General features: G+C 38.1%; 1 protein-coding gene across 1 annotated transcript in view; it reads right to left on the bottom strand.

The window, feature by feature from the left end:
* Positions 1-26,257, bottom strand: part of GABRG3 (gamma-aminobutyric acid type A receptor subunit gamma3) — a gene marked incomplete at both ends in the record, with an annotated part of 721,182 nt that overhangs the window by 319,538 nt on the left and 375,387 nt on the right. The window contains 2 exons of the mRNA XM_083361521.1: positions 20,196-20,278; positions 21,550-21,773. Of these exons, the coding sequence (XP_083217647.1) occupies positions 20,196-20,278; positions 21,550-21,773 (307 nt within the window). The remainder of the gene's footprint in view (positions 1-20,195; positions 20,279-21,549; positions 21,774-26,257) is intronic.

A 26,257-nucleotide genomic window follows, 5' to 3' on the forward strand; every position in this document is an offset into this window, starting at 1 on the left:
CAGCTCAGGATGGCAGTTTGAGCTGCAGAAAGCAGGAAAGCCTAGGAGAGAACCAGGTGAAGGAGACAGCCCATTATGGTGGCTGTGAAGAAATGAGAGCTGTCAAAAATAGTGGTGAGCCAGCAGGACAGTGATTCAACTAACCTGGCAGAGGATACACTCAGCGAACTCTTGTAAGTGTTCTGGATGGTGAAATCTTTCCAGAGAATTTCACAGAAGAGAAGATAAGAGGAGAGGCCCCAGAGCGAAAGGGGAATTCATCTCCCCTGTCACATAACGGCGAGAAGGAGATGGGGGAGGGGGGGAAGAGATCTGACCTTAAAGCAACAGGCTCACAGGATGTAAGGACTGGAGATCAAGGGTGGTTTCTCTTTCTGGCTCTTGCAGTAAAGCCAAGAAGGAGTTTAACAAAAAACAAAATAAACTTGAAGAATGACAGTGCGGACTGAGCTGAGAGAGCGGACATCTTGAAGAAAAACTAATGACCAATTAGCATCAAAGGAGGGAAGAGTGATACTCATAACTTAAGAAGTGAACTATTTGTTTCAAAAAGTTTCTAAAACAAAAGGGATAAATGGTAATTGTTTTGAGAATTTAGACCAATAAGAATTAACTGAATTTAACCTATGGTATGATTGATTTGGAGAACACTAATTAGGAACAAAAACTTGAATGTTTAAGGAGGGAGAGAAAATCTATTTTTCCCCTTGTTGTATATAATAATATTCATAACTGAACTGACTGTGAAATCTGGTTTTTATTGTTAAATAATTGAATAATATTGGTTATATCATTGTTACATGTTTCTATATAGAAAAGGTAGGACTGTTTGGAATATAGATATTTGAAATTGATTAATAATGATTATTATGTTTTAGTGTAATAGGTTGGATATTGGGCTAGCAACAAAATCTAGCATTGTTAAGATATAAGGCACTAGTGATTATAACTTTGGAAGAATGATAAATTCCCCAGGTGTGGTGGAAGGAAAGACAAAGATTGTGTATAAGTGGGAGGGTTGGCTGATGTCATTTAGAAAGATAACAAGCATCCCAAATCTCACAAGAGTTGGGACTGGAAGAAGGCAGATGACCCAAGCCTCATCAGCAGAATTAAGCCCAGAAGGGCAAAGATCTATAGAGGAGATGATGCCCCAGGAGAGAGCAAGCTCACTTAAAGACATACAAGCAATATTACAATCCATGCAAGAGGTTATGTTGAGAAATCATGAGGATTTGAAAAGAGAAATAGGTGAAATAAGAAATGATACTGGAGAATTAGAGAGGATGGGAGCATTGGATGGAAAATTTGAATGTTTTCAACAGCAAATATTGAAAAATGAACAGAAATTATTAGAAATGGAGGATAGAATGAATAAGAAAGAAAGAAGAATAGATGAAATAAATGAAAAACTTTTGCAAGCAAATAAAGAGTTAGAAAAAAACATTATACTGCTTGAAACTGAGAAAGCAGACCACTATTTACGTTTCCAAAATGTGAAGGAAGAGAAGGGGGAGGACCTCCCAGAAATGATGACGGACTTGCTAGCAAGGGCCCTAGGGACAGGGAAAGATGAGATGGCAAATGAGATTGATGAGATATATAGAATTCACACAAATTATGCGAGAAGAAATAACTTACCCAAGGAGGTACATATCAGATTTGTGAAAAAGTCAATTAGGGATGAGATTTTGCATAGAACAAGGGATGACCCAATGGAGTATAGAGGTAAACAACTAACTTTTTTATATATTTATTTATATACCGCCCTTCTCCCGAAGGACTCAGGACGGTGAACAGGGCAGATATATAAAAAATACAAAAATACAAAAGTTAAAAGAAAATTAAACATATGCCCAACTAAAAACAGTAAATACATATATTAAAAATGACAATAAAAACCCAACCCATCCCCCATCAGGCCAGGCCGGCTTGTTCAAATAAGAGTGTCTTCAGATCGCGACGGAAGGAGCGAAGGTCGGGCGCCATCCGGAGCTCAACCGGCAACCGATTCCATAGCTCCGGGGCGCCCACAGAGAAGGACCTCCCCCTGGGGGCCACCAATCGACATTCTCTGATCGGTGGCACCCTGAGGAGGCCCTCTCTGTGGGAGCGCACAGGGCGGAGGGAAGTTGATGCTTTTGGAGGTGCTGCCTAAGGGACTCCGGACCCATGCCATGTAGGGCCTTAAACACCATTACCAGTACCTTGAATCTTACCCAGAAGACAACTGGTAACCAATGCAGCTCACGGAGCAGAGGTGTGACATGGGAGTATTGGGAGACTCCCAACACAACTCTTGCAGCTGCATTCTGTACCAGTTGGAGCCTGCGAGTGGTCCTCAAGGGCAGCCCCATGTAGAGAGCGTTGCAGTAGTCCAGACGAGAGGTCACGAGCGTGTGAGTGACCGTACATAAGGCATCCCGGTCTAGATAGGGCCGCAACTGGCGCACCAGGCGAACCTGGGCGAAGGCCCCCCTAGTCACAGCTACTATATGGTCTTCCAGAGTGAGCCGTGAATCTAGGAGGACTCCCAAGTTGTGAGCCCTATCTACGGGGGGTAATAGTTCACCCCCCATGGAAAGAGATGGAATATTCTGAATATTCTGGGATGCCGGTATGCACAGCCACTCAGTCTTGTCGGGGTTGAGTTGAAGTCTGTTCCTCCCCATCCAGACCCGAACCGCCTCCAGGCAATGGGACATCACGTCGAGGGCATCACTGGGGTGGTTTGGGGTCGAAATAAAAAGCTGGGTATCATCGGCATACTGATGATACCCAACTCCAAAAGCACGAATGATCTTACCCAGCGGTTTCATGTAGATGTTGAACAGGAGAGGCGAGAGGACCGACCCCTGAGGAACTCCACAAACGAGAGACCTCGAGGTCGACCTCTGCCCCCCTGCCAACACCGACTGCGAACGTCCCAGGAGATAGGAGGAGAACCACTGCAAAACCGTGCCTCCCACTCCCAATCCCATGAGACGCCGCAGCAGGATACCATGGTCGATGGTATCGAAAGCCGCTGAGAGGTCTAATAGGACTAGGACAGAGGAATGTCCCCTTTCCCGAGACCTCCAGAGATCATTCACCAGAGCGACCAATGCCGTCTCCATGCTGTACCCGGGCCTGAAACCCGATTGGTATGGGTCTAGATAATCTGCTTCATCCAGGACCAGAGGGAGCTGATGTGCCACCACACTCTCAACAACCTTCTCAAGAAAGCGAAGGTTGGAGACCGGACGAAAGTTATTCAACACAGCTGGGTCCAAGGCAGGCTTCTTGAGGAGAGGTCTCACCACTGCCTCTTTCAAGACGGCGGGGAAACTACCCTCACTCAAAGAGGCAGATATAACTGCCTGGAACCAGCCTCATGTCCCCTCTCGGGCCGCATAAACCAGCCAGGAATGGCACGGGTCCAATAAACATGTGGTGGAGCTCAGCCTCCCCATAATCCTGTCCACTTCCTCCGGAGTCACAGAATCAAACTCCTCCCAGGTAATATCGACAAGACCACCCGTGTCCTGATCGTCAGACTCTGCCCAGTCAGAGTCCAGACTGGTCCAAATCCGAGCAATTTTGTCCGACAGATGTTGGTTAAACTCCTCGGCACAACCCTGCAAGGGTTCCTCAAACTGTCCTCAAACAAGTCCCTAGGAGGGTAAGAGATCTGAGAAGGCCCTACCAACATATTACATCAAAATTAATGACAAAATATTAATTTTAGGTGGCTGATGCCGGAAGGGATTGTGGTGACCTGGCAAGAAAAAAGATATAGGTTAGATTTGATTGATAAAGCAGAAGAGTTTTTCCAGCAGCATGTAGGTAATGAAGATGAACTAGAAGAAAGAGAATTAAGAGAAGGGAACAATACAGAGAGATATAATAGAAAGACACGGGAATCACAAGACAAAGAACAGGAGACAGAGAGAAGAGAAAAAAATAAGAATGCACCATGACAACAATGATGAGAGTAGACACAAAGAAGTTAAGGAAGATAGACCGACAAGGGCAACAAGATCAAAACAGAGGAAGTAATATAGAAATATTAACAGTATTATCATTAAATGTGAATGGATTAAACTCCCCAGCTAAGAGAAATATAATTTTGAATAAGCTCAGTAAGAAAAATTTAGATATAACAATTCTACAAGAAACACATATAAAGACTCAAGATCAGGACCTATTAAACTACCCTAAGTTAGGAATTAAATTTGTATCACTTTCACAGCAGAAGAAAGGAGGAATTGTGATATACGTTAAAGAAAGAATCCCAACAAGACAAATATATCGAGATGAGGAAGGTAGAATATTGATTATTGAAATTTCCTTGAATAAAAAAAGGTCGCCCTGGTAGGAATTTATGCCCCCAATGAAAAACAAAGACAATTTTATAAGAAATTGCATAAGGTTATTGCTGATATGGAATATGAGAACATTTGTATAATTGGCAATTTTAATGCAATTATAGACAGAGAATTAGATTATAAGAGTGAGGAAGTTAGGAAACAAACCAGGAGAATATTACCCGGTACTTTTTTTTAAAATGGTGGAGGAATTAAATATTCAAGATAGTTGGAGGGAGAGAAATTTGAATGAAAAGCAATTTACATACTATTCAGGGCGGCATCAATCGTGGTCTAGAATTGATATGGTCTGGACAACAAAAGAACTATTCAGATATTGATGATATAAAAATAGATATTAATACTTGGGCAGATCATAATCCCATTGTAATTAAATGGAAAGAACAGAAGACAACAACAAGGAGGTGGACTCTTAAAAAGGCAATCCTAAACCAAACAGAATTTAAACATAAGATGGAGGAACAAATGTGGACATTTTCCAGATAAATAAGAAAGAGGAGACTAGCACTCAAAATTTATGGGATACGGCCAAAGCAGTTATGAAAGGAACTGCAATTGTGTATATGGCCAATGAATATAAAAAGAAAAGGCAATATCGAAGAAGTTTAGAGGATGAACATAAAAAATTAGAATTAGAACTACAAAAAAAAACAAAACCAAAATGCAGAGATTTAAAATAACAGTTGGTTTTAAATAAGCATAAGTTGAATATTATAGAAAAGGGAGAAATGGCACAAAAAATAAAAAGCATTAGACAATTTTTTTTGAGCAGGCAAATAAACTTGGGAGATGGCAGGCCTATAGATTGAAAAAACAAAAAGATAATAGATGGAATAGTAAATTATGTAATCAAGCAGGGGAGATAGTACATCAAAATGATGGGAAAAAATGGGTGATGTATGAATTCTACAAAAGTCTTCATAAAGAGGAGGAAATGATCACTGAGGAAAGAATATCATAATATCTTATGAAAGCAGACCTACCGAAAGTTTCAGAAGAATTTCAAAATATATTAAATAAAGATATAACAGTCCAGGAAATTATGGAAGCTATTAAAAAACAAAAAAGTAATAAAACACCTGGCCCTGATGGACTACCGTCCGAAATATATAAAAACCTCCAAGAACTTTTGGTCCCAACTCTATTGGATTTATTTAATGAGGTACTAAACACAGCAAAAATTCCAAACTCATGGAAAGAAGCAATCATCTCACTAATCCCTAAAGAAAACTCTGATTTGACCTGTATTAAAAATTATAGACCCATTTCTTTACTGAATACGGATTACAAGTTTTTCACAACTATAATGGCAGAAAGATTAAAAAAATATTTAGCAGAATTTATCCATACTGACCAAAATGGCTTCTTGCCTAAAAGACAAATTAGACATAACGTCAGGATCATACTAGAGATCTTAGAATACTATGAAGTTCATAGTGAAAAACAAGTGGCATTAATTTTTGTCGATGCTCAGAAAGCGTTTGATAATGTCAAATGGAATTTTATGTTTACTCAACTCAAACAGATGAAATTCAGAGAAAAAATTATAAATATGTTTAAAGCAATCTACTCCAAGCAAGAGGCAAAAGTAATCATAAACGGAGAATTAACAAATAGCATTCAAATACAAAAGGGTACGAGACAAGGCTTTCTACTATCTCCTTTATTATTCATTCTTTCTTTAGAAGCACTCACAAGAATAATCTGAAAAGATAAGATGATTAAAGGATTAGAAATCAGAAAAGAGGTATTTAAATTACAGGCTTATGCGGATTACCGTATATACTTGAGTATAAGCCGAATTTTTCAGCCCACTTTTTGGGCTGAAAAATTCCACTTCGGCTTATACTCCAGTCAACAAAAAAAACTTACCGAGGACTTGTGCGCGGCCGAGGCTTTGGTGCTTCCGGGATTGCGCGCACCTCTCCCAAGCAGCCGCCGTCCGGAGACCTGCCGAAGTTTGGGGAGGTTTGGGGAGGTGCGCGCGCACCTCCCCAAACCTCCCCAAACGTCGGCAGGTCTCGGGATCTCCGTGCCTTGCCTGCCTGCTTCTTTCCGCTGCGGAAAGAAGCAGGCAGGCAAGGCACGGAGATCCCGAGACCTGCCGACGTTTGGGGAGGTTTGGGGAGGAGATCCGGAGACCTGCTGACGTTTGGGGAGGTTTGGGCACCTCCCCAAACCTCCCTAAACGTCGGCAGGTCTCCGGATCTCCGTGCCTTGCCTGCCTGCTTCTTTCCGCTGCGGAACAAAGCAGCCTGAACGAAGCAGGCTGCTTCTTTCCGCTGCGGAAAGAAGCAGCCTTCTTTCCGCAGCGGAAAGAAGCAGCCTGCCTGCTTCTTTCCGCTGCGGAACGAAGCAGCCTGCCTGCTTCTTTCCGCTGCGGAACGAAGCAGCCTGAACGAAGCAGGCTGCTTCTTTCCACTGCGGAAAGAAGCAGCCTTCTTTCCGCAGCGGAAAGAAGCAGCCTGCCTGCTTCTTTCCGCTGCGGAACGAAGCAGCCTGAACAAAGCAGGCTGCTTCTTTCCGCTGCGGAACGAAGCAGCCTGCCTGCTTCTTTCCGCTGCGGAACGAAGCAGCCGGCGGCGGAGGCTTGCAGAACGGCGGATCGGCTTATACTCAAGTCACCAACTTTTTCCAGTTTTTGGGGGTGAAATTGGGGGTCTCGGCTTATACTCGAGTCGGCTTATACTCAAGTATATACGGTATTTAGTTTTCATTCTGGAAGACCCTTTAGAATCTGGAACAAGATTATTACAGGTGCTGGAAAATTATGGAGATGTTGCGGGATTAAAAATCAACAAAGAAAAAACTAAAATGCTAGTTAAAAATATGTCCAGCTTACAAGAAACTGAGCTAGTAGAAAAAAAATTGACATCCAGACATCTAAAAGAGTAAAGTACTTGGGGATCCAACTATCAGCAAGATGTACTACACTTAAAAAAGAATATACTGCCCAAATTACTCTTTTTATTCCAATGTGTACCAATTAAATTAGGTAAGGATTTTTTTTTGAAAATTTAAATAGAATTACATCTACATTTATCTGGCAAGGTAACAAACCGAGAATCAAGTTAAAATTATTACAGGATGCAAAGGAAAGAGGAGGGCTCAGCCTCCCAGATTGGGAAAATATTATCAAGCAGCAATAGCGGTATGGATAAAGGATTGGATACTTTTAAGGAATAGAAGACTACTAGCCTTAGAAGGTCGTGACATGCAAATTGGGTGGCATGCTATAACGTGGGATGGAAAATATAGGGTTCATCAGTATTTTCAGAATCATCATATTAGACGGGCACTATTAGATATGTGGATAAAAATTTAAAAAATTAACTATATAGAAATTCCCAATTGGCTATCTATATTAGAGATTTTTATGCACCCCAAATTTATAAATCTAGGAAGTGTAATTACATATAAAGATCTCTTAGACGAAAATGGAGACCTGAAAACAAGAAAAAGATTATCAGAAGATGTGTAGAGTTGGAATGGTGGGCATACTTACAAATACAGTCACGATACAGAAAAGATAAAAAAGAACCAGGGATAAAATTAGAGCATACACAATTAGATAAAATTCTTCTAGGAACAGAAGATCGATTGATAAAAAAGATATATCAATATTTATTAGAACAAGATTTATTAGAAGAACAGGTAAAAGAAACAATGTTAAGCTGGAGTAAAAAATTTCACCAATGTGCTGGAAATGTAGAAGGCTTCCAGGGACTTACTATCATATGTGGTGGGAATGTTCAGAAGCACAAAATTTTTGGCAGCGGATAAAAAATTGGTTGGAAGAAATATTACTACAAAAAATTGATTTAAAACCAGATATCTTTTTATTAGGGATTATTAACGATAATCTCAGTAAAGCATCTCTCTACTTATTAGTACATATCTTAACCGCAGCAAGACTGACATATGCCCCAAAATGGAAAAGAAAGGAAACACCCACTGAAGAAGAAATAACAGATAAAATTTTATCCTACGCTGAAATGGACAGGTTAACCCTAGAGATCAAAAATAAGAACGAAACAGAGTATTATGAAATTTGGCAAAATTTGTAGAATTGGTTAGAGTTAAGGAGCATCGCTGAGATGAACATTTTTTGATTGGTTGATAATGTAAGGATTTCTTATTAGCATCTATATGATGGACATAAGTGAAAGATATGTAAATATAACGCTGAGGACTGTATGACAGTTTACTGAAAAAACTGACAGATGTTACAGTATATGTACAGTTTGTTATACTCGGTCCCGTTATAGACTGTATTTTAGGTTTTTGCTATTTCTTTCTGTAACATAAGATAATACTAATAGTAGTGTTGTAGCTAGGGAAGTTGAATCATGTCCACTTTTGTTTTTAAGTGTATATTTAATACAATTTTCTTTAAAAAAAAGTCTATCACCCTTTTAAGAGGGAGCAGGTCAGAAAACAAATACCATGAGAAATACTAAAACTACTTTATTGATATTGGCTATAATAACAGAATCTTGAAAGCCTAACAGAGTCTCTTTTTCTGCCTCTTATGTTTTCCCCTGCTGAGCTCATTTTCTTACTGAGGGTTGCCAAATATTTCCCTCAAAATTCTCTGCATACTCTTCTACAAGTAATCAGCTGTGGTCCCCAACCCTCACAAAATTGCCACCCTTAAAGTAAATAAGGTATGGAAAGTATGCAGGCATAAAGTTAGAAATTCCTGAGCCACGTGTTCAAGAGGGAAAGAGAAGGGATGCTCAGAATGGAAAGATCAGCAGCAACTTGAGCCACTGTCTTATAACAATGTAGTCAATTTTTTTTCCTGAATTCTTTTTCCTCTTCAGCTCCCAATCATTTTTTTTATTTTGCTGGCTTAACTTTGTTTTATTAAGAAAATTCATGATTGCATTAGTTTATAAGAAAACACACAATTCAGTTTTATAGTCCAAGTAGCTTATTTTCAGGATCCCATGTGCTTGTTAATTAATTTTCCACCTCCATCATCAACTATCTTCAAAGGAAATATAATGAATTGATCAGCTGTGCCAGGATGAATCATGCTAGACATTAGATTTGGGTTGATATCCTTACTCACAACTAGCAAATGCCAAGATTTTAAATTCAGTGATGACATAATTTTAGTAATTGTTTACCCACAGAAAAGACATCTGTCAATAATTACATATGGTGTCACCTCTGTGCTTATTGATTATTTATGAAATAATTATAAATTATTTCATAAATAATTCACAAGAGTGTTCCAGAAAATCAGATTTGTTTGGTTTTGGATTTATGGATAAGACCCTATTAAAATGATATTAAAGATAGGCCTGAGAGACTAATTTTCAAAAAGCTTTATGCTGCTTATTCTCTTTTTCTACAAATTCACCAACATGAGTGATCTAGGAACTTATTCATTTCAGCAGATGAGACTACAGGGATGTTTTGTCATTTCTTGATCTGTAGTTTGCAGTAACTAAGTTCCCAATTCATGCCTTACAGTGCTCAGGAGAAAAGGCTCAGTTGGATGAACAGAAAAAAAGAGGAATGAAATGCTAATTGAGTAGTTTCTGAATTAGTTTTGGTTCCTACATTAAAGAAGAGAAAAAGAAAGAAATTCTTCTTCCTGTTTTTCTCCTAATGCAGGGGTGTCAAAGTGCCAGCCTGCAGGCCGGACATGTATTGCAGAAGCCGCGCCCACTCTATTGGTGGAAATGGCAAAGCAGTCCCGATACATTGCATGATGTCACATGATGTTGCGAATTTGACATGTCTGTTCTAATGAGTTAGATAATTCCAGGGGATTTATATTCTAGAACATTCTTCTGTGATATAAAAGAAATAGCAAGAGGAAAGGAACTGTAATTCAGTTGGAGCATCTTCTCTCATTGCTATATGAACAGAGCTTAATATGTGCAAAAATAACTAATAATCTAACTCCTGCCTTACATTAGCAGAAGGATCCTAAAGGAAAGTATAATTAATTAGCACATTCTCTTTTCCAACTATTACCTTGCATGATATGGTGTAAAGGTTATAACTAGACAACAGAGCAATGTAATGAAAGAATAAATGAGTAGATTTTTAGGCTTCTTTAATCTATTCAGAAAGAAGACCAAGGAATCCCTGTTAAAATTAAAAACCATAACAATTAAAAGAAATAAGAAGATATCTGTTCCAGGTAAAATAAAACAGAAGTTAAATTTATAATGACACATTATTTTAAATAATTATAATAAGGAAATATAGCTTTGTTTTAATTATATTAAACTCTTCTGAGTCATAGCATACAATCTTCCATAAAATTTGGAAGTATTTCAGGAACTTAGACTGATAACTCAATCCTATGTATTTTTCATAAAGTTAATCCCAATTCATTAAATGAAATTTGATCCAGGTAAATGTTGCACGCATATCGAGCTCTCCACTAGGATAATCTAGGAGTAGAGTAGAATAGAATAGGATATTTTATTTGGCCAAATGTGATTAGACAAAAAAATTGTCTACGGTGAATAAGCTTTCAGTGTACATGCAAAGCAAAAGAGTAATCATTATCATCGTCATCATCATCATCATCATTATCCCAATAAGAGGAGGTAGTAAGGAAAATAAGAAGGATAATAGTAATACTACAGCTATACAACATGGGTAAGTATACATAGACATTAGACAGTGCTGTGAGAGTTAGGCTTTCAACAGAATGATAGTGCAAGGAGAAAAAAACCTGTCCCTGTGTCTAGTTGTTTTGCCATAGCAGCGTACTGAGGGGAGGAGTTGAAACAGTTTATGTGCAGGATATGAGGGGTCTGTAAATATTTCCTCAGCCCTTCCAGCTATTATAAATTGTATTTTACTGGGGATGATGATGATGATGATGATGATTATTGTTGTTGTTGTTATTATTATTATTATTATTATTATTATTATTATTATTATTATTATTATTATTATTATTATTATTATTTATTGGATTTATATACCGCCCTTCTCCCGAAGGAGTCGGGGTGGTGTACAGGGCAATTAAAACACAATATACAATATACACTATACAAAGTTAAAATAAATTAAATTAAATTAGCCCTAATAAGTAAAACACATTCTAAAAGTTTCAAAATTTTAAAAAAATAAAATCCCAATCCCTCAGTCCAGGCCGGCAAGCTCAAATAACCAAGTTTTCAGGTCGCAGCGAAAGGAGCAAAGGTCGGGAGCCATCCGGAGCTCAACAGGGAGTTGGTTCCATAGGGCAGGTACGCCCACAGAGAATGCTCTCCCTCTGGGGGCTGCCAGTCGGCATTATGACTATACCAAATTTGTATTTATCCACCCTGCAAAGTTGTGATGCAACTAACACACACACACACATATTTTCAGCAAATCTCAATATTCTAAAACTGTGGTGGAATGTAGCCCAGATTCCCAGGGCTGAGGGCTACATTTCACCACAAAAACATGGGAACGGTCTTCCTAAATTCTTTTCAGAAAATTACTTGTATATATGCTTTATTTTCCAATTGTTGTTTTGAAAATTACTGAAGGCATTCAAAAACCAACTGATCCAATTTTCAGGTCCAATCCAGACGTCTGGAAATAACCCAGTTATTTGCCTTAAATTATTTTAGAGTAGTCCAATTTTAATAGAGTCCAAAGTAAATTATGGAAAAAGAAGCTCTCTTCTTGCCTAATGCAGGAATATTTGAATATAAGGAATTATATTGGCAATTAATTCACTGGTGTTTTCCATAAAAGAAGTCAAGCTCTACATTATGTCAAGTTCTAAAATAAGTGAAGTTCTAAATTATGTGAAGCTCTATATGTTATAAAGCAGAGGTTCCCAACCTTTTGGGCACAAGGGACCGGTTATGTAGAGATAGTTTTTCCCATGGACTGGAGGAGACATGGTTTTGCGTGCTGCCTGCATCCCGCAGATGGGGCTTTGCTTGTTTGTGCGGCCCAGTTGCTGGCATTCCGCAGCCCGATACTGGTCCACAGAGCGGGGGTTGGTATAAAGTGCTTTGCATTCACTTTTACTCCAAAGTGCATGAGGTAGAGACAGCTCCAGTTTGAAACTCTTTAAGACTTGCATATTTGGGGAAATGCATGGGATCATTATTATTTTTTTTATTATTTCAAATAAGCTAATGACTCTAGGGATGCTAACAATAATTAAAATTTTAAAAAAACCAGAGGAAGACCAACACACATTGTGGTGAAAACAAACTCAGCAATAACAGTTCAACACAGCTATTTCAACCTGAAAAGGGCTGAAAGTCGCCCTGAAGAGGCGACCAGCAAGGAGGGCCTCTCTCTGGATTGCAGGAGAGCCAGAACTCTCCTGTTAGACCTGGCAATCCCTCCAAACTGGCGGATGAAAGGACAGGCCATTATTGCTTGTCCCTAGGCTGTGAAGAACCAAAGTCACATTTTCCACCAGGCAACTCTTAAAGCAGTGCGGAAGAGACTGGGTGAGATCTACCTCTTTTACACCCTTGAGAACCACTCGGAAGCTTCAGCTGGTACAGAGTGCAGCTGCACGAGTTCTTTTGGGGGTCTCCCGATACTCCCATATTACACCTCTGCTCCGTGAGCTGCACTGGCTTCCAGTTGCCTTCCGAGTGAAATTCAAGGTGCTGATGATGACATACAAAGCCCTACATGGCATGGGTCCGGATTACCTGCGGGAGCACCTACTGCCGGTGTCAACGTCCCTCCGTCCGGTATGTTCCCACAGAGAGGGCCTCCTCAGGGTACCACCGGTCAGAGAATGTCGGCTGGTGACCCCCAGGGGGAGAGCATTCTCTGTGGGTGCACCAATCCTTTGGAACCGCTTCCCAGCTGAACTCCGGATGGCCCCCAACCTTCGCTCCTTCCGGCGTGATCTAAAAACTTATCTATTCGAACAAGCCGGCCTGGCCTGATGGATTTGGGTTTTAAAATTATTTAACTAATGTATTCTTATTTTATTGCCCTGTACACCGCCCTGAGTCCTTCAGGAGAAGGGCGGCATATAAATCAAATAAATAAATAAATAAATAAATAAATAAATAAATAAATAAATAAATAAATAAATAAATAAATACATACTTTCTGTACCTCCTTAAGCTGCTAAGCATTTTCCCCCCTGTGGTGAGGGAAGGGGGACTTTAGCCCTCCCTCCAGAAAGAGTGGCGACTAAATACCCAGGGGCATTTTAAACATTGAAAAAGTAACTGAATCCCAGTTGGAACTTTATTTCTCAAAGCATGTGGACTGAAAGATGTTTTATTTCCTATTTTTTATTGTCTATTCTGTTGGAAATCTGGATTCTTTCTTGTGAAAAAAAAAAGAAAACAAAAACTGAAAAGATTAAGACAACTTTGGAACTCAAAGGGAAACTTTAAAAGTGGCCTGGATGACTGCCCAGGAAAATAGATAAGATACATAACCTTGAGAACTTTGAAACAACAGCTGTGAAAGGCTTTGTGTACCCTACCTAGAAAAAAAAATCTCTCTTTTGGATTTTCTAAGTGTAAAGCCTTTAGCTTAAAATACCAATATGGAAGAAGACCAGGAACAAAATTTATTTATAGATGAAGATCAACAAACTCTTGCTATGTTGAAAACACTAATCCAAATTCTTACTACAACCAATGAAATACTAAGACGCTATGTGAAGGAACAAGAAGACAGCCCACATATGAAAGCCCAAACTTTGACCACAAATAAAGAATCATCTATACAAAATACAATACAAAAAAATGAAATATTTAAGTACAATGACAGAAGAATCTACTACTAAACAAATATTGATATTTGAAAATCCAGAAAAGACATTGACAACTTGGGAAAAGGAAAAGGTTTATTATACAACTCAGAAGGAACTAGAGGATCTAGAATTGTTTGAGAAGACAAACAATTCAGAACAACTACGTTGATATGGAAGAATAGACGACCCACTAGACCAGGGGTCAGCAACCTGAAACAGTAAAAGAGCCACTTGGAACCGGTTCCCTCACAAAAGGAAAATCTGGGAGCCGCAAAAAATGTGTGCACATGCATGTACATGCGCGCATGTGCAGAACAGGGTTTGACTGAAGAGTGGAGCCAAGGCGAGATATGCATCTACCCTGCATATTTGAATTGATTGGTTGAACTTTTTTAGTCCCACTTTTTTTTTGGACTGCACATGGCAGAGGACTGGGAGCCGCAGGAGGTTGCAGACCTGTGCACTAGACCTACAAGTCCTCTCCAAAAAATGGTGATTGGATGGTTTTGCCAATATCAATTAATATACATGATATTACAAGGAGATTGGTTTGATGACCCAAAAACAAGGACATGGAAGATGATTTGGCAAAGGAAAAAAGCCAGAATAAGACTCAAGAAAAATGGGGTATCGACCATCTTGTTGAAATCTGAAACAGAATATACTTAAATAGATGTTGTATATGTTGAACACAAGACATTGTTATGAACTGAGATAAAGAAAAAAAATGTTCATTAAAATTTAGCAGTATAAATATTAATAGCTAATTTGAATATTGATTTGTGCTTAAAGGTCATGTAAAGGTGAATAATGTAGACAAGCTAAAAACCTATTGTTGAAAGTAATGAATAGGTCTATATGGAATGTTAAAAATGAAAATTATCAATTTAAGCAAGAGATAGCAGATACAAAGAGGAAGAGAGTAAGTAATAAATATTGAAATAAAAAGATATTTTGATTACTACTTAAAAAAACAACCACTGAAAATTAGCAAAAAGGAAGGATATCATGTTGTATCCTTAATTTGTTGACATAGAGGGTGAGAAGTTAAGCAAACGGGATGTGTATTTTGAATATTAGATTTTGTGAGGAATGGTGATAGATGAATTGGGAGTATACTAAAAATCTTGGGAATGATAAATATCAAATGTTAAATCTAAATGTTAGTGGAAATTAAAATTGAAAAATCTAAGGTCATTGTCTAAAAGATTATATGTTAAAACAATTATTTATTTATTTATTTATTTATTTATTTATTTATTTATTTATTTATTTATTTATTTATTTATTTATTTGATTTGTACACTGCCCTTCTCCCTAAGGACTCAGGGCGGTGAACAGTGACATAAATAACAGAATGCACAAATACAGATATTGAAAACAAATTAAACCCTAATTTTGCCCAAATGCAGAAGATAGTTACCTTAAAACAATAATTACAACAGAACCCATCAGACCAGACTGGATTGCTCAAACAGATATGTTTTTAGGTCGCGTCGGAAGGAGCGAAGGTCGGGAGCCCTCCGGAGCTCAACCGGTAAACGGTTCCATAGTCAGGCGCGCCCACAGAGAATGCCCTTCCTCTGGGAGCCACCAGACGGCATTCTCCGAACGGCGGAACCCTTAGGAGGCCCTCTCTGTGGGAGCGCACTGGACGGAGGGACATTGACGCTGGCAGCAGGTGATTCCTAAGGTACTCCGGACCCATGCCATGTAGGGCTTTGAAAACCATTACCAGCACCTTGAATCTTACCCGGAGGATAACTGGGAGCCAATGCAGCTCACGGAGTAGAGGTGTAACATGGGAGTATTGGGAGACTCCCAACACAACTCTCTTAGAATATGTGTAAACTAAAAACTATGGATATATGTAAGAAAGTTATTTTCTATGTGATGGATAGTATAAAACTTGTCTTTTAATTTACAAATAGACAGTATATATAAAGGGAAAAAGAGAGGAAATGTTTATGGTAGCAATTTGAAATCTGTACTAATGATATCTGTATGTAATAGAATTACTACTACCCAGCCACCACATTGCTTTTCAAATATGTGAATGTAATATTGGAAAATCAATAAAATTTGTTTTTTAAAAAAGGCCAATAGGGCTGGGGCCAGTCTAATGTTTGGGTAATGCTATTCCAAAGGGCAGGTGCTATGATGGAACAGGCATTCTTCATCTGGCTGCCATCCATGCCTACTATGAAGTTCTGGGAGAAAATTCAACTTCTTTACAGAATTGTAGACAGGTGCTATATTTGCAGCTCTGCATGCCCCCAAATGCTGTTTTAGACCTGAAGCAAAGCATTGCACAGTCATACTAGATAGCTCAGAATTTGCAACAGTGAAAAAAACAAAGAAAATTCTCCCAACCCAATTCCTTAAAATCCTCTGGTCTGGATGAAAAGGTCTTATGTAAAGAAAAAATGGTTCATTATTAAATACAATACCTGTCCTCACTGTTGGCTCCCCCCCTTCATTTGGGTACAAGGAATTGATCACAATGAACCAAACAAGAACAAATCAGGACTGGATTTTTATGAAGGCCCCAAAATTAATAGTTTATCTACTTTGCCCAAGATAAGAAATATCTTTGCCTCAGAATCTGATCTTCAGCCAAATCCATTGCATATCCTTAGAAAACAGAAACACTTGAGGGGAGAAGCATTTCCAAAATATTCTTTAACCATAAGAGAAAGTTCCCTTGAATAAGAGAAAAATCAGCGATTAAGTACTTATAAACTCTCCCCTTCTTTCAATTGATGGTAAATTATTTATTGGAGATTGAAACCCCATGCTAACTTTCTCTATAGGTTTGAAGATCTGACTAGAAAATGGTCTTTGGAAAACTCACCACATGTCCTTTGAATTTTTATGATTTACAATAGGATGTTTCTTTCATAACCCTTCAATGTGTTTTCACTAAGAACATGCTGTCTTTCTTTCTTTTCGACCCCCCACCCACCCATTCCCACTTTGTCTGTGGGATAAGGGAATTCAGTAGCTGAGGTCAGTAAAGTTTCACCCCTCTTTTGAAGTAAAGCTGTGGCAGAATGCTCGTTATTACCATTTAAAATGTACACTGAACTATCATCTCTCTAGTATCTCTCAAATCACTAAACAGATTCCTACTAATAAATAACTCTTGGCATGTCTTTCAATAATTTCATAGTAGCACAGGTTATTTTTATTCTTTTGAATAACCACCAGACAGATCTGTCAGTACATTACAGAAGCAATTGCATTCACAGAAACAGTCCCTTTCTTCTTGCCCTATTAAACATGAGAAAAGCTGAAAAGCAGTACCTATATTTATGTCTGTTCAACACATTTTCATCCTTTGTTTATAGCACTTCAGAGCAAATCTAAAACTATAGTATACAACTAAATGATTGTTAAGACTTTCTATGCACATTCATATGCCACATTCTTCTCCATTTATAAGAATGGGGAAGAATCCTAGCAAAGCTTTTTTATTCAAGATCCATTGAAATTAATGGGAGCCTGATATCTTCCCAATGAATGGTACTCATTCTTTATGACTGGGAATTACAACAGCCTACTAGAAGCACAATGTGAATTGATGCAAACACCCCAGAGAATAAATGCATTAGCAAATCCAAAGTTTTCTAATAGAAACTCAGCTATGTAACTTGTATAACCCAATATGCATCAACAGACACCCATAGGACTCTTTTACAACCCCAGTAATTTGCAGATTCATTTTATTTGCATTTTGACGGATTGCTGAAGAGGTAAGATCAATTTCTTTAGTGTTTCATCCATACTATTCCTGTGGACTCCCATATTGAGAGGGTTCTGAAAGAGTATTATGTAAATCATCAGATACAAACTTGCCCATTATCAGTGAAGAGTGCTACTTATTTGCCAGTTCATTAGAAGTTTATTAGAACATTACTCAGAGTTTTTCATCTTAATGTATATGGAAATATATTCGTTTTAAACCAAAAATAATTTAGTTTCGGAGTTCTTATAATCCTATCTTTTGCAATAGATTTTGCTAAAGAGAACTTTTGAGAATTGTGCTTGGAAAAGAATAGGTTTGGGTTTAGGTCAAAGATTTAGACAGAGAGACAGAGACAGGGACACACACACACACACAGAGAGAGAGAGAGAGAGAGAGAGAGAGAGAGAATATTTTTTCTTGTGTATGTATGTTATTTTGTATTCAGCCAGGTATTATCTTGTGGGTTTCCTCTTCTATTTGTTCTTCTCTGTGTTAAACACTTCATCCTGTTACCCTGCCCAGAAAAATATGTAACAAGTGCTTGAAAAATAAGTGAAAAATACAACAGAAAAAATTAAAATATTTAATATTCTATTACAAGAGTAAACAGATAGTTCCCTATATAATTATCTAATGCAAATATTATACATGTATTTCTAATATGCTTATATTATCTCTGGCTTTAGAAGTTAAAACACTCTCCCATGGTCTAGGCCAGGGGTAGGCAACCTTGGTTCTTTTATGACTCATGGACTTCAACTCCCAGAATTCCTGAGTCAGCTGACTCAGGAATTCTGGGAGTTGGTCCATGAGTGATAAAAGAGCTGAGGTTGCCTACCCCTGGTCTAGGCAATATAGGAACCTCTAATTCTTTATTCTACTCATCTCTTAACATCTGCATAACAAACTGACTTATCGATATCACATATCTGTAAAAGGCAATACTTTTTTTTTGCTTTTAAAAGATTGAACAATTGATCTAGTATCTTGGGTGTTTCAGAAGCCGAAAATGCTGCTGGTCTAAACATTGTTGTTAACAGATATTGTAGCTGTAAATATTGCCACTGACCTGCATCAGATGCTATTGATAGACGATAGCACACAGTAAGTTAAAATTTCATCTGTATCCTCTATCAATTGATCCAAAAATCAACAAAACTGCTTTTATAAATGAACCTTTATTGTCAAAGTACAACCATGTATATATTGAGATTGGCTGAGCCTCCCTTCATGGGGGACAACTCACAGTGACAACAAACCCACCATCTTGTTGCCATGTGAGCTAATTGCACAACACATCGGCCTCACAAGTCAATCATACATAAAGTTATGTCCCATTCAAAAGCCTGACAGCCCATGGATAGAAGCTGTTCTTCAGCCTGTCGGTACGGCTGGTTATACCCCTCTATCTCCTACCCGAGAAAATATCCATTTTTCTGCATTACCATCATTTTCCCAATTTTTAATGTTGGATTTCCCCATAAAGTCATTTTAGCATGGGAAAAAGGATCAAATCCTTTTTATTATTCATTACATTTCATTGCTTTGTAACTGACATAATAGATGCTAGAGTTCTATTATATTTAGATCTCAATATTGTCCATCCAACCACGTATATTTCAAAGTGCTCAAATGGAAAACTGAACCTTCCCTTATTAATCAATGATTGCATTTTCTGTAAAAATATTCTCAGAATCAAAGAACCCCATAGGAAGTGTGTGTGTTAATACATACACACACACCACACACCAAAGCATCAGGGCAGCATCGTAAATATTCTTAACCAGATTTTGGTAATGCTTGTGTTTGTAATTTAAGGCAAGAACTAACATTTTTCATCCTTTTGCAGTAAGAGATTCTGTCTGGCAGCAGGGTTACCAACAAGGATGGCAGGTTCGCTCAACAATGCTGAGATGTACTGGCACATGAGCATACAACCACATATAACGATTGCCCAATTAGAGCTGGCAAATATATGAAACAAGAAAAGAAAAACATCATTTGTCCAATCCTAACTGATAGATTGGAGCTGCTTTTAAGCTATTTGTTATTTACCTTTAATACATTTCAAAATAAATGGCTCTTAATTTATAATACCTACATTCTGAGCGTCATTTTTCAACCTACTCATAATTGGGACTACAAATTAATAGTTCTTGTCATTTGTGATAATGTTGCAGGGTGAAAAACGTTGTGCTGTAAGGGCAGATGGAGAAAGTCACATGCCTAGCAAATATGAAAATAAGGACCTTAACCTAACACCACTGTAAGAGCCACCTGTCAATTTGAGAAGCAAATGCAGGTCTTTATGCAAAGTTTTAACAGATAGTACATATGCACCAAGGGTATTACTTACAGCTGGAGAATATCAGTGGGCATGAATGTTTATCCATGGGAAAATTATGTAGCTGCAGCTGGCATTCAGCATTGATGGTGAGTCTAGAAAAAACCAGGCACCTATTACTGTCTCGGTATGACAGCAGGCTATAAAAAAATAGTAACTTGGTCATTTCAAAGGCTTAATTGGGAAATTATGAGAAAATGCTTCTTTAGGATTCTCTTTGATGCAACTACTAGGCAGAAACCATAATGGAAGAAGGCAATGGCAATCTCTTCCATATTATTGCTAAGAAAACCACTCTGTTATATGGGAATGGGGTGTGGGACGGAATAAGCTACTATTTTATAAATTATATTATGCAGGTGACATGAATTATGCTATTTACACAGTGCTATCTTCTCACATGTGATATCACTGTGGCTTGCAACAGATACCTATCCATGGATAGGTTCATGCGGTCATCTGGCTGATTTTGTTTGGGTTTGAAAACTAATTGAACTCAGGCCTGTTTACTAGTGTTGTCCAGTACTTTGGATTCTGATAGAAAAGGGATCATACATTTAGCACCTACTTGCGTGTTTTACACCTATTGTGACTTTTCCAGGATTGTGCTACAGATGTCAAAAGGAATGGCTCAATCCCAGAGAAGATGCAGCCTCTTCATGGACTTCTATATAGGGCTGATTAAATGTCACAGCATGGTTCAGAGCACCTTTTTTAATTTGAATCTAGAGCCCTAGATTTTAATATTTCAGTGGATGACTGCCAGAGGCATAAGCTAAATTTGGCACTTATCTTTACCTCTGGTTCTTGGCAACTGGCATGTATTTATGATGGTTGCAGCCTCCTGGGGTCATGTGATCACCTTTTGCAACCTTCTGAGAAGCAAAGTCAATGGGGAAGTCAATGGAGAAGCTAGATTCACTTAACAGTTGTGGTACTAAGTTAAGAACTGCAGTGAGTCACTTAACAACTGTCATAAGGAAGGTCGTAAAATGGGCAAAACTCACTTAACAACTGTCTTGCTTAGCAATGGAAATTTTGGGCTCAATTGTGGGCATAAATCAAGGACTTCTTATAATTCTGGCTATGAAAATACTTTAAATTTTTGTCCTATTTGACAGGAATAACTGGAATAACAACACATCCCATTGTATAGGTTACTAAAATACATCAGACCTAAGGGAACAAGTTGCCTGAACAGTCCAATTTAATATCAAGCTGACTATATTTCTTATTTTTGGGACAAGGTCCTCTGTCAACTAAGATTTTTCTGTTCCTGTTATAAAATTGAAATTACATTAATTTATATAAAAGGGTGAAGGATTACTTAAACTAGCCCTTATTGAAAGACACAAATGCTTCTTACCTTAAAGTATACAAGATTTTCCCATCATTCCATATTCTTAGGAGCTGATTAGGTGTAGTAATCCAGTGAGCTTCTGCAGTTTTAGAATTCCTAAAAATGGTATCTGGAATCCAAATTAACCCAACCATATTGCTGTTGAGAGTGAGACTTTTTTTCATAGTGCTGTTGAAACGAAGACGGCTGTCAGTCCATGTCTGAGCAAAAAAAATATCAATTTGGTATTCCTGCAAAGGAGATTAGATACATATATTAGAATAAATTTAGAAGAGGCAGATCATCTATTTATTAAAATCTTCACATTTCTCTTAAATATTATCTTTCTTTCTTAACTCATAATCAAAAATGAAGAAGCAAGTCATATGTTGCATTAATCATTTGAATTGGGATAGTTGTTGTCTTACTTCCAAATATTACATGAGGTTTTCAACTATGATATGATTTCTGACAAGCAAAGTCAATGGGGAAGCCAGATTTACTTAACAACTGCAGCGATTCACTTAAAAACTCTGGCAAGAAAAATCATAAAATGGGGCAAAATTCATTTAACCAATTTGTCACTTAGTAGCATAAATTTTGGACTCAATTGTCATAAGTCGAGGATTACCTGTACTAACCTTTCCTCCTTCCATTATGTATTCAAGATGGGTAGTGATTAAAATTTATATACTACTTATATGTACTCTAAGGATGTAGGTCTATACATATGTTGTATATAGTATGTTTAAATGTGTGTTATGTATGTGTACAATTTGAGAGCAAGCAACTAAATTTCATTTTTAATGCGTGCCATTGTGCCTACAGTAAAAAAAAATGACAATAAAGGTTATCTATCTATCTAACCAAGGAGAGCCCTTGTTACCTTTCAAAATCAGCCAGGTTTTGTAGTAGTTATCACTGACCAGAGAAGGCTCAATTAATTATGCCCACAGTAATCACTCAATGCGTTTATCCATATCCCTGTCTTCAAACACGGACACAATACACTGAACTGTATCCCTTCTATTTATCAGTTTATCATCAGTTGTCCAGAGGGAGGAAATGAGATGCAATGGCTAAGAGACAGAGCTAGCTAAGGTCCTTTTCTCCATCAATGATCATCAAATACCTATGAGGAAAAAACAAAACAAAAAACAAACAAAGAAGGTGTGTTTGGTAGAGGAAGATAATACTAGTAAAATTCACTGAATCTGAAGATTACAAGGGACCTCAATAATTATCCAGTTATCCATCCATCCACTCAGGAAATCTTCTACAGCATTCGTGGTAAATGGTCACCCTGTTTTTGTTTGAAAGCATTTAATGAAAGAAAATGCAATATACTTCAAGGGTATTTTCCAGTTGTTAAATTTAGTCAAAATTTGGCTTCACTTAATAATAATAATAAAGTTGGAAGGTACCTTGGAGGTCATCTAGTCCAACCCCCTGCTCAGGCAGGAAACCCTATACCATTTCAGACAAATGGCTGTCTAATGTCTTCTTAAAGACTTCCAGTGTTGGAGGATTCACAGCTTCTGGAGGTTCCACTGATTAATTGTTCTAACTGTTAGAAAGTTTCTCCTTAGTTCTAGGTTGCTTCTCTCTTTAGTTAGTTTCCATCCATTGCTTCTTGTCTTGCCTTCAGTGCTTTGGAGAATAGCTGAGATCTTGGAACACTGCTATCATGTCCCCCCTCATCCTTCTCTTCATTAAACTAGACATACCCAATTCCAGCAACCGTTTCTTGTATGTTTTAGCCTCCAGTCTCCTAATCATCTTTGTTGCTCTTCTTTGTACTCTTTCTAGAGTCTCAACATCTTTTTCACATTGTGGTGACCAAAACTGGATGCAGTATTCCAAGTGTGGCCTTACCAAGGCATTGTAAAGTGGTATTAACACTTCATGTGATCTTGATTCTATCCCTCTATTAATGCAGCCTAGCACTGTGTTGGTTTTTTTGGTGGCTGCAGCACATTGCTGGCTCATATTTAAGTGATTATTCACTAGGACTCTGAGATCCCTCTCACAGTTACTAATATTGAGCTAGATATTTCCTAAATGATACCTGTGCATTTGTTTTTTCTTGCCTAAATGTAGAACCTTACTTTTTTCACCATTGAATTTATTTTTGTTAGAAAGTGCCCAATGTTCAAGTCTGTCAAAGTCCTTCTGTATCTTAAGCCTGTCTTCTGTTGGCTATTCCTGATAGCTTGGTGTCATCTGCAAATTTGATGATCTATCCCTTCATCCAAATCATTGATGAAGATGTTGAAAAGCACTTGGCTCAGAACAGAGCCTTGGGGCACCCCACTTCCCTCTATGTAGTTGCAGTTCAATTGAGGACCACATGCTGAGTACGGCCAGTCAGCCAACTACGAATCCATCTGGTGGTGATGCTGTCTAACCCACATTTTTCTATCTTATCAAGTAGTAGGTTGTGATCTACTTTATCAAATGCATTCCTCTGGTCCACTAACTTTGTGACTTGGTCCAAGAATGCAATAAGATTTGTCTGGCATGATCTGTTTTTGACAAACCCTTGAGAGCCTTGGTGGAGCAGTGGGCTAATGCCTCCTTAAGTAACACCAGCTGCCTGCAATTAGTGCAGGTTCGCGTCCCACCAGGCTCAAGGTTGACTCAGCCTTCCATCCTTCCGAGGTAGGTAAAATGAGGACCCAGATTGTTGGGGGCAATTAAGCTGACTTTGTAATAATGCCGCTTGGGGGCGGGGGGCGAAAGCCCTAATAAGCAGGCATATACATCGAATGAAGGCTACTGCTAAGCTTGTAAGCCACCCTGAGTCTTCGGAGAAGGGCGGGATATAAATGGAATTAAAAAAAAAACCCATCTTGGATTTTGGTAATGACTTTCTTTGCCTCTAGGTGTTCACTGATTCATTGCTTGATTATCTTTTCCAGAAACTTCCCAAGTATTGAGGTCAGGCTGATAGGTCAGTTTTTCCTGGATCCATTTCCCCCCCCCCTTTTTGAAGATGAGAACTACCTCAGCTCTTTTCCAGTCCTCTGGTAGTTCCCCAGTGCTCTAGGATCTTTGAAAGATATAGTTCAGTGGTTCTGAGATCACATCTGCCAGTTCTTGAGAACCTTGGGATGTAATCCATCTGGTCCTGGTGATTTGAACTTGTCTAGGCTGGACAGGTGCTCACTTATCATTTTCTTGCCTATCTTAACTTGTGTTTCTATTCTGTTTATTATGGTACTGTTTTTAATAGGTTGGACTATTTTTTCCCTTTGTGTAAAGACAGATGAAAAAAATGATTTAAATAGTTCTGCTTTCTTCCTGTTGCTTGTCACCATCTTGCCACTTTCTCCCACTAATGGACCAATCATTTCCTTGATTTTTTTGTGTTTTTTACATGTTGAAAGCTTTTTTTGTAATTTTTGATTTTTGTGGCAAGTCTTAATTCATTTTGAGCCTTAGCTTTCCTCACTTCATCTTTGCAGGCTTGGGCTATTTTCTGATATTATGCCTTAGTTATGTGCCCCTCTTTCCACTTGTTATACTTGTCTGTTTTGTCTTTCAATTTATCAGAGAGTTCTTTATGCAGCCCTGCTGGTTTCTTTTGAGAACTGTTATTTTTCTTCTTCATTGGTACTGTGCTAGACTGGACTTTTATTATCTCACTTTTCAAAATTTACCAAGCTTCTTGAGTTATTTTCTCCTTGAGGATTCTCATATATAGAATCCTTCCCAAGCTCTCTCTAAGTTTATTGAAGTTAGCTCTCTTGAAGTCCAAGACTCTAGTTTGACTGTGTTCTATTGCTTGTGCTTTCATAATGTTGAATTCCAATATTGCATGATCACTTCCCCCAAGGTTCCTGTGGCTTCAACACCTTCTATCATTTCATCCCTGTTAGGGAGAATTATGTCCAATATGGCTAGTCCCCTAGTTCCCTTCTTTACTTTTGGAAGACAAAGTTGTTTGCTAGGTTTGTCAGGAACATGTTTGATCTTCCACTTGGTGCAGAGTTTGTCTCCCAGTTGATGTCAGGATAATTAAAGTCCCCCATTACTATTGTGATGTGCTTCCTACATACCTTAGTTAACTCACTAGCAAAAAGTTCATCTGTTTGGTTGGGTGGCCTATAGTATACACCTATGGCAATGTCATTTCCCCCCCTTTTATATTGACCCAAATGCATTCAAGGCAGTTTTCATCATTGTTGTGCTCTAATTCTGTAGAGATGTAATTATTTCTTATATAAAGAGCAACTCCACCTCCTCTTTTATTTGGTCTGTTTCTTTTAAATAATTTAAATTCTTCTAGCTGTGTGTTCTATTTGTGGGTTTCATCCCACCAAGTTTCTGTAATGGCAACAATATCATATCTGCCCTCATTTAACTGAATTTCTAGTTCACCCTGTTTATTGCTCATAATCTGTGTGTTGATTAGTGCACTTGGTGTGGCACTCACTATTGAAAGTTTGATTTTGTTTGACAGCTAGGTTGATATTCTTGTCCACACACACCCCTATGTTACATGCACTGATAACCCTATAATTTTTAGATTGCTGGGTCAGGAATGTTCTGTATCCATTAACTCACTGTCCTATAATCTGAAACTATTTGTTCTTTAGAAAAACAGATAATATATGTACTGTAATTTATGTAGTAGCCCTTTAAACATTAGGAAAGTGTCACAATAACAACATTTCAACATGTCTTCTCCAGGAGATGATAGATAGATAGATAGATAGATAGATAGATAGAT

Source organism: Vipera ursinii (genome assembly GCF_947247035.1).
Source record: "Vipera ursinii genome assembly, chromosome: 4".
Taxonomy (NCBI): Eukaryota; Metazoa; Chordata; class Lepidosauria; order Squamata; family Viperidae; genus Vipera; species Vipera ursinii.